At 38.1% G+C, this 15153-nt stretch overlaps 1 protein-coding gene across 6 annotated transcripts in view; it reads left to right on the forward strand.

The window, feature by feature from the left end:
- ITGA6 (integrin subunit alpha 6) overlaps positions 1 to 12643 on the forward strand; it is a gene marked incomplete at both ends in the record, with an annotated part of 74182 nt that extends 61539 nt beyond the window's left edge. For 3 of the 6 annotated variants that reach the window (XM_084236595.1, XM_084236596.1, XM_084236597.1), the window contains 5 exons: positions 271 to 369; positions 470 to 580; positions 678 to 776; positions 6942 to 7067; positions 12482 to 12643. In XM_084236595.1, the coding sequence (XP_084092721.1) occupies positions 271 to 369; positions 470 to 580; positions 678 to 776; positions 6942 to 7067; positions 12482 to 12643 (597 nt within the window). Of the gene's footprint in view, positions 1 to 270; positions 370 to 469; positions 581 to 677; positions 777 to 6941; positions 7068 to 10189; positions 10298 to 12481 lie in introns of those variants that run through there. The other 3 variants (XM_084236598.1, XM_084236599.1, XM_084236600.1) reach the window with 1 other exon arrangement.
- Between the last annotated feature and the right edge of the window lie 2510 nt (positions 12644 to 15153).

Genomic DNA, 15153 nt, shown 5'->3' on the forward strand with positions numbered 1-15153 from the left:
GACACTGGACCAAAGAAAGCACCTTTCTTTTTCCCTGAGTGTTAAGGTCAAAGATGGGAATAAATTACTATAGTGAAGTTGACGTGAGCTTTGTAATAACACTTGCTGATTTTAGACTTAAATTATTTATGCACTTTTGGTGATGGATAAAGGGTGAATATTAATTATTGATTATGTGAATGTGACATTTTAGAGGTTATGTGCTAGAGATTTGTATAGAAGTGACAAAATTACATTAAGTAGAACTGTTTCGGATATAATTCTTTTCAGGAGTCTCACAACACAAGAAAAAAACGGGAAATTGCTGAAAAACAGATAGATGATATCAGAAAATTTTCTTTATTTTCTGAAAGAAAATACCAGACCCTTGTAAGTACTATTTTGAGAGCTGTGAATTCTTGACAGAGGATGGGAGTAGGTCTTCCCCATACTGTTGCATTGTAACTACTGCTTTTCCTTTTCTATCCAGAACTGTACTGTGAACGTGAACTGTGTGACCATCAAGTGCCCACTGCGGGGGCTGGACAGCAAGGCCTCTGTGGTTCTGCGCTCCAGGTTATGGAACAGCACGTTTCTGGAGGTGTGGCCCTGCGTGAGACTGTCCCTTACAAGTCATTTGCCATCTCCGAGAGCATGTGTCACTCCCTCATGCATTTCCTGATTTTGTCTCAAAACAGGAATATTCCAAAATGAACTACTTGGACATTCTTGTGAGGGCTTCCATTGATGTAATTGCTGCCACAGACAATATCAAACTGCCAAATGCAGGCACTCAGGTGAGAGGCTGAATGGGCACTCAAGTGAGAGGTTGCCCATCTTCATTCAGTTCATAGCAAATCATTCTTTCCTTCTCCCCATGTGCATGGCCTGAGGACGTGTTTCATTGGCATTCATTTCCCTCACTGCTGCCATTAGCCTCATGAAAGAGAAATCAGAATCATGTCTTTTAGGGGCAGTTAGCCCAAACTGTATTTTAATAGAATCACCGAAGAAAGAAATCTGGGGTCAGCTAGCTCTGCAGCTCACATGGTAGACTTGAGAGTTATTGGCTCAGTGAAAGAATAGAGCAACATCCAGCTCTGAGGAACCCCCAAGTCTTTATTGCCCTAATAAATGCTGGAGCCATTGTTGGAGTGCTCCCAAAGATGGTAACCTCACCGCATTGTGGGGTCGCAAGTGCCTTGTGTGGTCAGCGGCCATTATGAGATCTCATTATATATGAATCCACAATTGAATTTTGTCAAATCAGTCCCTAGTTCTCTTTAGGAACAAGTCCGTGTCTGCCATGTGGCAGCCATGGAAATAACTGGAGGCTACTCTTAGGCCTCCTTGGACTTGTCTTTCTTATTCTCTGCAGAGCTCAGCACCATGCTTTCAGTTATCAGCCATGCCAGCACTGCCACACTGGTTCAGGCCTCTCCCTTCACAGGCCAGTCCTAACTCAGGCACAGAGACTCTGGGTTGGGCAGAGAAACTCCTGTGTGATCCCCAGGTCGGCTTAGCCTGGGTCCATACCACCCACCAACTCAGCCCCCAATCCTGTCAGTCCAGCCTCATGTTTGGTTTTTAAATATTCACTGAGGATTGTGTTTACCTTTCTAGCAGTTGGTGTTTGTGTTCTGCTAAAACTGCCAAGTGTTTTCATCAGGGTTTGTTGTTGAGCTATATTTCCCATATCCCATCCTTGAATAGTTTTAAAAAATCTAAATACATGTCTTTAAATGTATGTCCACATTTTATATGATTTGCTTTTGGTCTGTTGTTTCAGTTCATGATATAATTATTGAGTCTTGGTCATTTGTTCTCTCTAATCTTAGTATTCTTGCGAGCTTTATCTTTTTCAAAACTGAGAAGTGTGCCTTCTAGGTCTTCAATCAGGTCACTGAAAATATTGACAGGACTAGGAACAGAGGTTTATGGTGTACCCCTAGTGAGGGGTTCTTCTGGGGGTTGAGAGCCCAGTGGGGCTCTTATCAGACACTTGAGGTAAAGTGACTACCTGTCATAGATGGGGATGATTTGCAAAAGAGATGGAAAGGAGAAAGAAAGATGGTGAATCACTGTTCTTTGGTTCATCTGCTGATCTGCTTCTGGAAATGTTCTGGTTTTAGTCCTTTAGGCAGCTAAAAATTCAATGAGTCTCCCTGATTACTCTGGTTTCTTTTCTTTTTTTTTTTTTTTTAAAAGATTTATTTATTCATGCATACAAGAACTGGGGTACAGACCAGAGATGAGGGGGTGAGAGGATTCACCAGAGACAGAGTGGGGAACAGAACAGGCAGACTGACTGAAATACACTGCTGAGGGGAGCAGCGGGCGAGACAGGAGAGGTCTGCTGTGCCATGTGGGTTGCTCCCTGGCTGGTCAGGGATCGAACTCGTGCTACAGAGGCTGCGGATTGCTTCATAGTGCGGTGCTTAACTGCTTGTGCCACCAGGGAGCCCCGTTCACTCTGGTTTCTAAAGTATAATGAGCTTGGCATTACAGTTTATCATCCAAACCAGAATACCTTTGTCTGGAGCAGATGCTGAAGTAGGTGGGGTCTGGGATAAGTGGGATAAATCTGGCCAGCCTCAGGCTCACGTGCACATTAGTCACCCTGACCTCACATTCTCTATGCATGGCATTCCAGCCCAGCTTTCTGCATCGTATCATCGGGAACCATAAGGGACTGCCAACTAAACCACTTCTTCCCCAAGAATCTTCTCTACCTCTCTGACTGAAGATAGCTGCAATAGTTTTGTGTAACTTTAAATCAGTAACTGAGAGAATCAGTTTTTAGAGCCAGAAAGAAAATAAGCACTTTGGAGGGAAGGGACTAACATTCATTAAGCTTTAATGAAATGTCTATAATTTTCTAGATGCTCTACCTATGTACTATCATTTAAACTTCATAAGAATGCCAAAGTAGACATTATACACATTTCATAAACAAACAAAAGAAAGTCAGGCACAGAGGGCACTGGGGTCCTCATGGAACCTGCAACTGTCTGACTTTAAGCTGCTATCTGACTTGACCCCCGTCAAGTCCCCAAATCTAAAATGCAGGTGAGAATACTGAGTCAGAAGAAGGTGTCTCCCTCAGGGTCCTAGGACCAGTATGTGGCATTGAGACCTTGGGCAGACTTTGGGCCTGCAATTTTTCTTACTTTCAGGAAGATGATGGAACAGGGGTTGGGGGCGGGGGGAGGCTGCTGCCCAATCTAGTGGCTGTGTCTCTTGGTCATTTCATGTTCTTAGGGCTTGGTGAACTTATGACTACTAATGGGAATTAGAACTTTGCTCTATCCTATTTGCTTTGCATAATAAATGTTAGATTTTTTTATGAGATTACTAGTTTCTTGACAGGTCCTATTTTTCTTTAAAAAAAAAGGTGACATTTTCTTATCTCTCGTCTTTTGATGCCTTTTCTATTAGCTGTGATATCCGAGATACCACAGCTCAGATAGCATGTCAATATGTTTCTTTAGTTTTAAGGCCCACTTTTAGGGGGCATAAAGGTTTGAACTTAATTCCAGTGTTAGGATGCTTTCCTTTTTACTCCCTCAACTTACTACAGATTTCAATGTCATCTTTATCTTGGTTCATTTTATCATTTTTCTTTGGAGATAGATACAAAGGAGACTAAGCAATTCAGTGTTGTTTTTTGGTCTTAATATTGAAACTTCTTCCCATTGCTTTTACTCTAATCCTGTCTTAAGAGAGAGAGAGAGAGAGAGAGAGAGAGAGAGAGAGAGAGAGAGAGAGAGAGAGAGAGAGAGAGAGAAGCTTTTTGTTATAACCTAACCAATCACAAGCTTTGTGTTCACTTGTCTAGAAGACATTGCTATAACAAAGTCAGAGAGCTAATTACCTAATTGAACCAGATAAGATGATTACATTTTAGCATCAATTCAATTAAGTCCATCCAGTTAACAAGCACTTAATAAGGACACACTGAATCTTTTCTGGCAAATGCTAGAGAAACAAAGTTTGATAAGATACAGTGTCAATTGTTAAGAATTTTGTGGCGTAGGAGACAGTGAACCAGGAGAGAATTATTGAATTAAGCCAAGAGCTTAGAGGCAGAGGAGGATTATTTATAGGTTGGATATAATGCCCAACTTCATTCCTAAGGAAGCAGGGAGAGAGCATCTAAGCTTCCTGGTTTACCAGAGGAAAAAAGAGAATATAATAAGCAAAAGTAGAGCCATCATTCTTCAGGGGAATGAGATTTTTGTTTTTGGCTCTAACTGTAGAGAACTGGAGACATGGATCCGTTTATAAAATGGATTTCTGATATGAGGGGCACTCACTCTGGCAATGGGGTCTTTACAAGAGATTTTTTTGAAAGACATGACAATCCCTTCATCAGGTGATTTCTTAGCTGATGCTCAATAAGAGCAGAGTGATTTTGGAAATGATTTTGGCAGCAGCAAGCTAATGTGGTCTAAGCAATGCTTGTTGCTGATGGAATGTAATGCATCCACAGAGCTTTTTTTTTTTTTTTTTTGAAGCACTTTTTCCCCTTGCAGGAACAAAACAAATGAAGTTCATGTGCATAGGTCAGCTCTGTGGAAATGCCTTGATTTTAATGAAACAGGAAAAAAAATGTTGATATAATTTCTGCTCCCCTTAACCTGTCTCTGTCCACCAGTAACGGTTGCTATAACAAGATGACCAGGCTTCCTAAAACTCCGGGAACCACAGCTCACCGTTGGGTCTCCCCTGATTCTAAGGCCAGCTTCCTCCTAATTTCCAGCCCCAGCAGAAGAGAATGGAAGTCATACCAAAAACTTCAATTGACAGTTTAAGGAAACAAACAACAAAGTGGCTGACTGGTCTCTCTCTGTCCTGGACCACAGACAGTGGCCTTGCTCACGAAGTGGCTTTGCAGAGTGCATCTGCCCAGTGGATGGCCAGCCCAGGTCCTGGTGTCAGTCATTTGGCCGATGCCCAATGAGTTGTTATACGGGAGGTTTTTTTTTTTAAAGGTTTATTTATTGAGTAGAAGAGCTAGGGTGTAAGCCAGAGATGCAGTGGGTAAGAGGATTCACCAGAGACAGAGTGGAGAGCAGAACAGGCAGATCTACTGAAATACACTGCGGAGGGGAGCAGCAGGAGAGACAGGAGAGGTCTGCTGTGCCATGAGGGTCAGCTCCCTGGCCAGGGATCAAACTCGGGCATAGTTGTGATAGCACTGAGACTTAACCCCTAGGAGGCCCTGTTTTACAGTTTTGAAAAAGCTCCAGGCTGTGGTTTCAAAGGTACTTAAAGCTCTAGAATTAAAGCTAGATTTCTACCTGTCTGGTGTATTTCTGCCCCAGGTTGCAAAATAAAAAATTACCTTGTTCTTTTCTTAGTCTGTTGGATTGCAGCCATTTATTGGAATGATTTTCCCCTAATTACTAGCCATTTAAAAAGCTCTGGTACATGGTGTTACTATAAGGCTCATTCCCGTGGCCACACATCAGTTTCTACTTTGTATGTTCAAGTTTATCAGAACTTATTCCTGCAAGTTAGGGTAGCCCTCCTGTTTCATCATCTTGCCCCCAAGGACTTACCATGTGCCTCCTGAGCTTGATACTAGGAAAGTAAAGTTAAATGAACCACATCAAAGACCAATTGAAAGTTTCTTCGTGTTTTAGAACAGTCAGCTTACCCATCACATCAGCTATATTATTTCTTCAGTATATGCTCACCATTCTTTCTTCTCTACTTAATGGATACCCTTGTAATCTCAAGAAAGGGCTGCTTTGGCTTAGACCTGGGACACCGATGGGGGGAAGTGAGCCATGAAGCCAGGCTGGGGTGGGGGCCTGAAGGCAGCCTCTGAGAGAATAACAGGAAACACAGCTGCTGGTAAAGGTGTTTGTGCTGAAAGCACTAATGTGAATTCCTTCCTATGAAATGGTTAAAGAAAGGCAGTTCTTTTGCTTTTAGCTATTTTTAGAAATAAAATGAGTTTGGTAAGCTGTTTTTTTGCATAAGCACAAAGAAGAGAGAAAAAAAAGATTTTCGTATAGATGTGTTTTCGGGTTCAGTGCTAATATAGAATATTGACTTCTCAGGATTAAGTGCTTCCTCTAAGCATTTTACTTTTTATATTAATTCAGAAATATCAGAAACCTTAAACTGGTAGGTCTCAATCAGTGTAGTTTATAAAGTCACATTTATAGTAATCACCTGGTCTTTTATGTGCTTGCAAAAGTCTCATGGCATCACAGAAATCCACCTGAATTCTGAACAGCTATTATCTGAGTTATGAACTGCCGTAAGAAACCTTTTGGGTTTCTGAATAAATACTATCTGTACTTAGAGTTTAAACTTCTTATCCGCTTCATCTGAAAGCTCAAAGCTGTTTCTACGTGAATCTCAGGGCCAGTTTGCATGTCATTGTAGAAGATGGCACCAGGCCATTTCAGAAAGTTGTTTCTAAGGCCCTTAGTTTGATTTCCTAAGGAAAAGTTAAAATGGTTCCAGTCATGTTGTTCCATCTGTTTTTATATTTCACAGTATCTTTCAAAGCTGAGTGAGAAATGTAAGCTAATTATGCATAAACTGGCTCTTTCATTTTCATTGCCCAAAACCAATAAGAGAACAGACTATATAGTTGGAACAAGATTGCCTATATACTGATAGTTGTTGAAACTTGGTGATAAGTAATGGCTCACTATATAAATTTCTGTACACTTGCTGATAACAAAAAATTTTAAAGGTAAGTTAGCTAAGAAATACCATGTCAAAACACAGTCCAGCATTTTCCAGATTCTGGAAAAAGATCTCCCAGGAATCTTGAAACAATATTCTGTTATTAAGGGAAAGGATCTTGCATCAAAACGGCATTTCATTTGTCCATGGATTGCACTGTCCAAATTTTCTGGAAGCAGAATTAGAACAATAAACATTTTAAATTAACTCTCACCAAAGTTTTTGATGACGTTGCTCTCTTTGTCCCACAGGTTCGTGTGACTGTGTTTCCCTCAAAAACTGCAGCTCAATATTCAGGAGTTCCTTGGTGGATCATCCTAGTGGCTATTCTTGCTGGCATTTTGATGCTTGCTCTATTAGTGTTTTTACTATGGAAGGTAAGTCATCTCTGACATTTGAGTTTTGTGATAAAAAGTTTATTTCGTGTTTTAAAAATGTTAATTAACACTGATAGTGTATGTCCTTTAATTTTTATTGCTTCTTTACCCCTATTTTATTGGGATGCTTTTCCAGCCTAGAGTATAATTGAGAATTTGTACAATGAACACCTAGACTTAATACTTTTTGTTTAAAAGCATATTGTTTGTATAAGAAATTTATTAAGTGTATAAATTTTGTTGGTTTGCACATAATTTAATATGCTTGACAAATAACAATTTTTTAAATTTTATTATTGGGTTGTCAGAAAAGTATTGACACATTTTTGCATAGAAAACAGAAAAATTACGTCATGACTTTTCCAACAATCTAATACTTGAATAGCATTTTTTTCATCTCAATCAAATTCTGGATCTAAATCAAATTGTTGGATATCACGTGAACCCTTATAACCCTACTAAATCTTCTCTAGCCATGAAGTTTGTTATAGGTACAGCTGGATTGGGATAGAAAACCAAGAAAAGGTGAATAACACCATCTCAAAGGAGTCATAGCCTGTATGAAACAGTAGAAAGATTTGGGTTCAATATCACATTCATTGGAATTTGGTCCTTTGACTGTAAATAAAATGCAGTCTCTTCTTTTTGCTTTTTATTTGTAAGCAGGCTACATTCAAAAAAGTGTCTATAAGATGAATGCATACTTCTATTGCAAAAACTACAACCTGTAGATTTACGATTATTTCAGTAAATAATGGAAGTCGTCTACAGTCTCTTCTCTCTAATTACAAATTCCAAAAATCTCTGAAAACAATGTTTGTAGTAATTTATGTGGCAGTAAAACATGACATGGTATGAAGAGAGGCTATTTATAATCTTTATCCTTTATTCATTAGTTCCACTGCAAAAATATTAATATTTTGATCACGGTGGCATAGTGTATGCAGCATATTACTTTTTTAAAACACCAAAAATTCTGGGATTCCAAACATGTTGTGTTCTGAGAGTTTTGATAAAGGATTATGACCCTCAAGCAGTATTCTTTAGCCTCAAACCATCTTTATCCTTTCCTTGGAATCAAAGTGTAATGAACAAGGATTTTCTTACTTTCCAATATGGGACCTCTTTTTCATTTTCCTAAGAAACATTCTTTTGCCAGTCTGAGATAATTTTCTCCTAGTCTCCAAATATGTGTATGAAGCTTGGTATCTGTCATGCCACAATTCCTCCTTGCTTGGCATATTAGCCAGTTTCACCTCTGAGAAGGTTTCCCTGGCAGGCACACAGCCATCTAATATAGGAGATGCCCTGAAAATTAATTTTGCTATCAGAAACTGATTTGAGGTTTGATAATTGAGAATGGCCTAATTGAGCTTTCTAAAAGAGGTCACTAGGATGACCTTTTTCAAAGCAGGTCTCATTGGCAGTCTTTAATGAGAATGAGCATAACAGTGGGTTAAGAATCAAGAAACCCAAGCTGTGTAATCTTGGGAAATCATTTTACCTCCCTGGGGCATTGGTTTACCTTTGCTGTTTAATGAGTAGCTTAGACTAAGTGATCTAGTGTTTTGTTGTGTTTTGGAAGCTCTACAACATCCAGACTCACATGTGTACTCTCTAAAACAATAGAAGACAACTTCTATAACCCCCACTTAAAATTACTTTCTTTTATTAATACTCTTCTTTCTGAATTGCAATCTTTTTTTTTTTTTGGTGTTAAAACCACAGAATTATAGGTTCAGAAAGGACCCTTAGTTCAGTGGCCTTTAACTAGATATTGTACATCTATGTAGGTGTCAAGACTAAGCCAGGAATGTGGGGCTGGGACCACTATCTCCACTTCCACCAGAACAGTTTCGTCTCTACTTTGTATGTTGAGATTTTGTATAGGATTTTGTTTGTAGGTAAAAGAGAAAAATCCTCCAGGCTTCACTTCATTTTGATGCTCATGCCCAGGGGATGTTAAGAATGTTACCAAGTTGCAGACAGGACCAGGATTCTCAGTCCCTGGTTCATTCCTTTTCCCACCCTATTTACTAGACTGTGTTATTGAAAGTTGACTGGGTATGTCAATTGTATTTTTCATCAATTATTTGAGAGTCACAAATAATCATTAAGTTACTCTCAATCAACTTCTAGACTTCTCTACCCAGTATAATGTTCTGTGGTATTGGAAATGTTTTTAAGCTTCACTGTCCGGTATGAATAGTGACTAAGACACATATGGTTACTGAGCTCTTGAGTAAGGCTAGTACAATTCAGGTATTAAATTTTAAATTAAAATTAACTTGATGTTAGTGGCTACCATACTATACCAAGCAGACCTGGACTTTTACCTTCAGGCATCACCAGAGTGGGTGGCAGAGATTTATTTGACCAGATTATATTTCAAAGGACAGTTCCATGGTCTTATGAACTAGATAAAAGTAAGTAGAAAAAGTCCTCCATCATTGAATGAAGGAAATTATAGTAGAAATGGAATTAGACTTTTATACTCGTCTAGAGTGACCTAACCTGAGGGGCATAGGTTCATATCACTTAAGGGCTAGATGGTGGTTCAGAATTTGGGAAAATGACAACAATCATCCTGTCATGATGCTGTGTTTGAATTTGTGTTGCGATTTACACTACAAATCTCCAAAGGACATCAAGCAAATGCCATATGTTCCTTAAAATTTCCTGTAAGACAGAAAAATTTATTTTTTATTTGGATTTGGAGACTTTGTTCTTCAACCTTTGTCTCAATAAACTGTGGAATTCAATCTTTTGCCTATTTTAGAGTCTGTATTCTCCTGTAAGAAGAAATCACCTGAAGCTATAATCAGATGTGTATATTTTCCCCTTTGGGGATGATTTTTGTCCTCAATGTTTGTTAGAAAAGTCAATTAGTTGGCAGTAGTCATCCATATGAATATTTTACCAGAGAGCCCAGGTATTACAGAGGTGGGTTGATTGTTCATAACAGTGAACATGATATAGTGACTGTTCATTTTGGCTTGCTCCAGAGTGGCCTCTTTACAAACAAGCTATAAATAGAAAACAGGTTAAAATCTGAGATTTTCTTTTGTTTAGTTCTTATACACAAAACTGTAAAACTGACTAAATACCTTGCTTCCTTGTAGTGTGGTTTCTTCAAGAGAAATAAGAAAGATCATTATGATGCCACATATCACAAGGCTGAGATCCATGCTCAGCCATCTGATAAAGAGAGGCTTACTTCTGATGCATAGTATTGATCTACTTCTGTAATTGGTAATTGATCAATGTTTTTTAATTGCTAGCTGTGGGACCTGCTATGGTTGTGGTGGCTAACGTTCAGAGCAACCGCTTGCTGTGTGTGTCCCATTAACAGATGTTTCCAAATGTCCACACTGGCTTGCCTTGCTTGGATTTTATTTTATTTCACTTGAAATCTCAGTTGTATGTGTGTGTGTTTTAATCCACAAAGAATCTTTTGTTGCAGGTGAGTTATTTTGTGTTGTTAAACATCACCCACAGCTATGAAGAAAAATACAGTCTGTATACACAAAAGGAGGATTTAAGCCTCCAGTTTGTATGTTGTTAAACCAGTGTATGGCACCCCACTTGGAATTTCAAAGATGCATGAGAAATCATTCCAGATTTCTTGTCCATTTTGGAATTTCCCACAGATAGAAGCTTGTGTCAACTGCCTAATTAACCCGTTGCATGTTAAAACATTTCTCTTGATAAGGAGGCTTTCTCACTGTTATCTTTTATCTCCTTGCTATAAAGTGATGGGGGAAGGCTTGAAATGCTTTTATTGTTGCTCAGAAATTGTCTTTTGCTAGCTAAGCATGCAACCTCCTTCTCCTGCATCTCTACTCCAGGTCAAAGACCATTACAACAAACCATGACTATTGGCATGATGGACATTATGGGCAATTTCAGAAGATGGTTTTTTACCAAAGTGACCTCAATATACAAAATTCTAGTATGGAAACATTCTGTGCAGTTTTAATTTCAGTATGTTGTAATAGAGTTTGGCCTTGTTTCATGTGCTAGAAATTTTATTCAACCTTGAGTCTCAGCTGATTTAAGTTCATGTTTTGCTTCTCTTATTTGTAGATCCATGGGAACAGGAATTTGGCAGCAATTCCTTTTTCCATTTCTGTGGGCATGAGAGGATTACTCCTGTAATCCCCTACATGGCACTGTCAGGACGAATCCCAACATTTCCATTTCAGTTTCAATATCACACTTGACTTCCTTCTTTGTTTAAATAGGGAATGAGTCAACATTCTGTAGGTATCTTGCCTTTTTTGGTGGCAGAATAATAAACGATTTCAGGTAGAAATGGTCTCAGAATAGAATTTCTTTGTCCATCATTCCTATTGATTCCTAATGATGGTTCTATTGTCCATCATTCCTAATAACTATGTACGTAAGTTTATTGTGCCCCCTGATATTTTAATGACATGTCATTCAACATAAATATTTTCTGTTCCTGGTAATGTCACATAATCACATTAATTTACCATTCTAAGTATCTTTCTCACCCTTCTATCAGCATCTTTAAATTTAAAATATACCCTTTTTCTAAAAAGGCATATATATTTTATTCATTAAAATAATTCAATCTGATTTTAAAATTTCCAGATATATTCTCAATAAAAATCTACTTTGGGTCAGATTGAATATTTTCTAAAATAAAATATATATTCATCAATGATTTCAATGTAATGTCTTTGTGCAGAATAGAAAACAAGAGGGTGCTCTGAAATAATCTAGTGATGCTTTCCTCAGTTCTGTTCAGTACATGATTGAGTTTATTGTAGGACACAGTTACTACATGATTCACTAATGAAACAGCCTAGTTTGGAAGCACAACAGCAAGTCCAGGTAATGTAAATGGCCTTCTAGCTAATGAGAGATGTGTGCTGGAGACTCAGAGAAGATTCTTAAATTGACCATTTGAACAAACTGTCAAATTTAAATAGTACGGGACTTGGGTTCCATTTTGTTAGTGAAAGAGGAACATGAAATAATCTTTGGTTTATGAGCTTTAAAGAGATTGTTCTTTAAAGTAACCTGATCATCAGAAAATTAGGTCTTCTACACATAATCTTGTGACTACTGAAAATGGAAGCACTGTTTCATAAACTCTTCAGTTAGTCATGAAGAGGTAGCTCACATTGGTGTAAAATGTAAAGACAACATGAAAACAGACTTTTCTTCTGGTTTTACAGCTGTTCTTCTTTTACCCTTATCCCCGCTCTTTGTGGGTCCCTTCTTTTTGACCTCTTAGTTCTTTCTTATAGGAAAACCATGTCTTTTTTTTTCTTAGTCCATGGGTAGGTATAGCTGAGCAGAAAGCTTAGACATTCCCATTTCGTGCACTTGCTTTTTTTTGAGGTGATTTAATTTGTTTTCTGTTTTTCTTTCCCTTTCTCCAGTGTGGATTCTTTAAACGCTCTAGGTACGATGATAGCGTTCCCAAGTACCATGCTGTCAGGATCCGAAAAGAAGAGCGAGAGATCAAAGATGAAAAGTTTAATGATAACCTTGAAAAAAAACAGTGGATCACAAGGTGGAATGAAAACGAAAGCTACTCATAGGGGAGGAAAAACAAAAAGCTACGCAATACCCAAACTGACTTTTTTTTTTCCCAGCTCAGAAATTCAAATGGATTTATAAACCCGTTCAGTACCTGAAAGTTTATTTCAGACAGACTACACACAGTACGAACCTACAGTTTTATCTGTGGACATTGTTACTTAGCCTAAGGCTCCTTTGTTTTGCACAACCAAATTTAAGACTGTTGGATGGATTTTTCTTTAACTGCCTTAATTTAACTTGCCAGGTTGCCTTTGTTATTGGTGTGGCTGAGGAACAGCCTGCCCAGTTGTGCTCATGTGACATCCTCCCGATAGTGTAGCTGAAGAAGGAACCCACAATCACTGCACTAACAGAGTGACCATGCTAACCTCGTCACTTCCTCTGCAAACATTCTTCCTGTAGGACTGGAGCACCTGCTGGTTAACTGTTGCACATTGCAAGACTATGCCATCGGGGCAGTTGTGTGTCAATTGCAAGAGCTTTCTTTGATTAAATGTGCAATAGAAGGTGAGGCTGCCATCCTGCCATTTTTCTACATTTCCTAAATGTGTGAATACTTGCTCACACCAAACACAAAGAGGTTTCATTCTCCCTTTTCACTAAAACACACAGGCACGACAGATTTCAGTGCTAGTTATACTTATTTGTACATGGTATTTATTTTTTATTTTTTACAAATAATTTTGTTATTGACTAACAGGCCAAAGATTCTCCTTTACCCCTTCAGGTTGGATTAAAACATCAGAATTAGAATGTGGGAGGTCATTGGTTTGACCTAAATTATTTACTGCAAAAAGAAAACTATTCTTTATAAATGTACCAGAGAGTTGTCAGCATTTATAGATACATTTAAGTTATTAGAACATCTACCTTCATGAGAGCCTTGACTCCTCCCTCCAAACCCCGAAGCTTTGTTTAAGAAATAGGATTAACCATAAGATATTTAATTCTTACCAGACATTGGATATTTTAGAGTTTAAAACTCTGATATTTCTGACTCTCCTGTTATCACTTTCAGGAACTCTTGGAATCAAGGGATTTGTTTATTGAACGTTAGTACAGTGTAGCCACTGCTGCAGATACTGTATTTTCAGGACTTGAAAGAAGTGGTGAGTGCCTCTGGTGGCTCCTAACCCATCCAGTGTAAGACTACTGACTATCTGATACCAAAAGTCAGATAGAATGTCTCGGCTTTTAAGTTTTTAGATATTATTGGAACCATTTAATCAGTGTCAGTGTTCTATTTTTTGCTTTGTTCCCCCACCCTCCCAATTTATTCCCAAAATTCCTTTGGGACCACTTTAACAAAATCTTGACTTTTTTTTTTTAATTGTAAAAATGGAGGGGGAGGGAGGAAGACATGATTTTTATAGTCTAAATAGAGACTGAACAGGTATGAAAGCCAAATTGCCAGTTGTGCTTCATGATAAGTTATGTGGGAAGCAGCAGCAAACAGGTGCTAATTTGTTTGGATCTAGTGTAAGTAGTGTATTGATCTTTCAAGGAGCAAAATTCAGCTATATGTGCCATTGTTGCTTGGAGTTTTAATTTTTTCTGTATAGAAATCTTATGTTCTTAATATACTAAGGACATTATTGTAGTTGTACTTTGAATTTTTCATTCACAAAAATAATTTTACAGATGTTATTTTGTTTACAAGAATTTCTCTTAAAACAGCTTATAAACCATGTTTAAAATCTCAGTTTCTTGCTTAGGTAACTTGGAACCCAATGCACTGGCTTTATAGGTTGCCAAGAAGCTGATATTTTAAAAGTGCTTATAGACCTGTATTAAAAAATGAATGTCCTGAAAAGGGGAGGGTGGGGCAGGGGTAGAAGGGTGGTTTAACAACAGGAAAAAAGAATGTAATGGTGGTTAACTTTATAATTGTTAAAAATGTCATCTCAAGTCAAGTCACTGGTCTGTTTGCATTTGATACATTTTTATACTAACTAGCATTGTAAAGTTATTTCATGATTAGAAAATACCTGTGGATATTTGTACAAAAGTGTGAAATAAATTTTTTATGAAAGTGTTCATTGCTTAGTAAAACAGCATTGTCTTTGTGAAACAAACTAAAATTATAAATGTTAACTTGAATTGCCTTTTCATTTCATCCAGCCAAACTAAAGTTTTCAATGTTTTTATTTATTATTAGTATCCAATATAATCACAGCTACTAGCAGCCCCCAAAATGCAATGCACATGTGATGAGGGGTTTTCCCTCCCTTTGGCCCTTCAGTCGATGCTCAGAAGAAAATGATCTTAGGTGGCTTGTTCAAGGTATTGACAAATTGGGAGTTGTCTGTCTGCATTGATCTGTCTGCTTCAAAGGTTTATGTCTCTGTGGATGGGGTATCATTTAGTGGTACTATACATGAAGAATGAAAGCTGTTGTGGCTGAGTTGCTGTCCTAGGACACACTTTGCATGTGAGCAGTTTAGCTGAGGTATGTGTCATATTGATTGCCAGGACTGGCAGAATTGACTGATGAGGAAATATTTTCTTC

Source organism: Talpa europaea, assembly GCF_964194135.1.
Source record: "Talpa europaea genome assembly, chromosome: 1".
Lineage (NCBI taxonomy): Eukaryota > Metazoa > Chordata > Mammalia > Eulipotyphla > Talpidae > Talpa > Talpa europaea.